Consider the following 2,591-nt stretch of genomic DNA (forward strand, 5'->3'; position numbering starts at 1 on the left):
TGTCGTAATTTGAATTTAACATATGAGAGCATCTCATAAAGCGAGATTTATATATCTTAATTTGCAGAGGAATTTGTAGTGGGTAGTTTAGCTTAATCGGTCAAAGCATCGTGACATGTAATCACGGGGATGTGAGTTCGTGTCCACAGCTAGCCACCTACACTTTTCTCTGCAAAATAGGGGTAGTTTATCCTGTTCAGGCTATATTATTAGCATTATTCTGCGATTGAGAATTTAAAATCACTTCTTTAACTTTCTAAAAGACATCTCAAAGCTTCTAAAAGCAAACTTTGTTTGTTTGTTTACGTTTGTCGTAATTTGAATTTAATATATATATGTGTATATATAGGCGTAAGAGTGGCTGTGTGGTAAGTAAGGTCTATGGTGAATGGAAAAGAAAAGTAAAGATCAGGGTGAGATTCAAAGTTTATTTTATGTTTAAAGCTATGGTAAAATTGAGCCTAACCTCCACTTGGAACCTTTTATTGAGTTCAAGTCAATTTAAATGGGATTCAAGTAGTAGGTCAAGGTAAGGGTTAAGAGATGAAGCCTCATGTAGGTTTTGAGATGTAAGTTAGGACAGGGGCCGAAAATGTGAAAAATGGGAGTAATGTTCAAAGACAAGGATCAGTGAGAAAGATCAGTAAACTTCTGGGATGTCTTCCTCCACAAACTCATCGTCTTCTTCACAGGGTGACTCAGAGAGCTGGCCACTGGTCTTCTTTCTGCTATCGGTGTTGTTAGCACTGCTCAGTTCTTTCGGTAACGGAATGTCGAGGTGTTGATAGATCTGCTCCACCGTCTTCGGACTTACAAAATAGGTGACGTTCATCTTTGGGAATTTCTTTTTCAGTTCCTCAATTTGGTCGTAAGCCTGGACAGATGGAAGGAGAAATAGATAAGTGGATGGATGGATGGATGGATTGATGGATAGAAGGACGGATAGATAGACAGACAGATAGATAGATAGATAGATAGATAGATTGGTAGATACATTTCTTTTATTAGCCACATAGGGCTCAACGAAGATGGGACAAATACAATGTAGAGCTTTTCTTTTTGGGAGGGGGAAGGAAGGAAAAAAAAAAAAAAGTGGTGGTGTCGATCAAAAGGGATCGTAGGAAGGGAAAAAGGGGGAGTTCGATCAAAAGGGATCGGAAGGCATGTAGACAGACAGACAAATAGATAGCTAGAAAGATAGACAGGCAAACAAACAAATAGATAGACAGGCAGATAGATAGATAGATAGACAGACAGGTAGATTGTTAATAAGAAAGGACATACCACCCTCCACCTCTCCTGACATGCATAATGCTCGATGAGGAAGGCGTAGACATCTCCGACTCGGACCGATTTCTCCAGGTTGGGCTCCTCCAGGAGCGCTAGGCACAGCTTCACCGCATCATCTGGATTATTGCTGTAGATTCTGCAAGGAGAAACGATAACAACAACAACAACATCACTGAGAATGATATTTGTTCCTTGGGGAAAGGGGCCGGGTCAATGTCGTCGACCCCCCCCCCTTCCCCAGTGTACCACTGGTACCGGTTTTATTGATCTCGAAAGGATGAAAGGCTAAGTCAACCTCGGCAGAATTTAAGCAAATAGAATAATGATAATAATGATAATAATAATAATATTGGTTTCAAATTTTGGCACAAGGCCAGCAAAAAGTTGATTACATTAAGCGTCAGTATTTGACTAGTGCTTCATTTTAGTGACCCCTAAAAGGACGAAAGGCAGGGAGTAGTAGTAGTAGTAGTAGTAATAGTAGTAGTAGTAGTAGTAGTAGTAGTAGTAGTAGTAATAGTAGTCGTAGTAGTAGTAGTAGAAGTAGACAATAGTAGTAGTAATAGTAGTAGAAGTAGAAGTAGACAATAGTAGTAGTAGTAGTAGTAGTAGTAGAAGTAGACAATAGTAGTAGTAGTAGTAGTAGTAGAAGTAGACAATAGTAGTAGTAGTAGTAGTAGTAGTAGAAGTGGACAATAGTAGTAGTAGTAGTAGACAGTAGTAGTAGGAGTAATAGCAGCAGTAGCAATAGTAATAATAGTAGCAGTAGTAATAGTATTAGTAGCAGCACTAGACAGTAGTAGTAGAAGTAGTAGTAGCAGCAACAGTAGTAGTAGTAGTAGTAGTAGTAGTGGTAGTAGCAGTAGTAATAATAGCAGCAGCAGTAGTAGTAGTAGTAGTAGTAGCAGCAGTAGACAGTAGTAGTAGTAGTAGTAGTTGCAGCAGCAGTGGTTAACAAGAAGGGACATGTGTCCCTTCCCCAGTTCCCCAGTCCCCCAGCCTCCCCTTCACTCGTTACTTACTTGCGTGCGTTGACGAACTTCTTGATCAAGACCACTTTCTGCTTGAGTTCGTCCAGCCTGTACTCGATGTGCATCTTGTTGTCGATGTTGTCGTCGTTGTTGCCGTTGTTCCCATCGTTGTCGCTGTCCAGGTACTTCTGCAGACACTTGCACGCCTCGCCAAGCGCACCCAGGGATTTCTCGTAGTTCTGGTACTCGTCGATCTCCGCCTGCAAACGTGACATAAAAAGTAGGAGTGGCTGTGTGGTAAGTAGTTTGCTTACCAACCACATGGTTCTG

At 40.9% G+C, this 2,591-nt stretch overlaps 1 protein-coding gene across 2 annotated transcripts in view; it reads right to left on the reverse strand.

Moving 5' to 3' along the window:
• Positions 1-414: 414 nt before the first annotated feature.
• Positions 415-2,591, reverse strand: part of LOC106881285 (intraflagellar transport protein 140 homolog) — a 33,940-nt gene continuing 31,763 nt past the window's right edge. For both annotated transcript variants that reach the window (XM_052977931.1, XM_052977930.1), the window contains 3 exons: positions 2,313-2,521; positions 1,285-1,426; positions 415-874 (listed from right to left, as the gene is read on the reverse strand). In XM_052977931.1, the coding sequence (XP_052833891.1) occupies positions 641-874; positions 1,285-1,426; positions 2,313-2,521 (585 nt within the window). In that variant the 3' untranslated portion in view covers positions 415-640. The remainder of the gene's footprint in view (positions 875-1,284; positions 1,427-2,312; positions 2,522-2,591) is intronic.

Source organism: Octopus bimaculoides, chromosome 29 (assembly GCF_001194135.2).
Source record: "Octopus bimaculoides isolate UCB-OBI-ISO-001 chromosome 29, ASM119413v2, whole genome shotgun sequence".
Taxonomy (NCBI): Eukaryota; Metazoa; Mollusca; class Cephalopoda; order Octopoda; family Octopodidae; genus Octopus; species Octopus bimaculoides.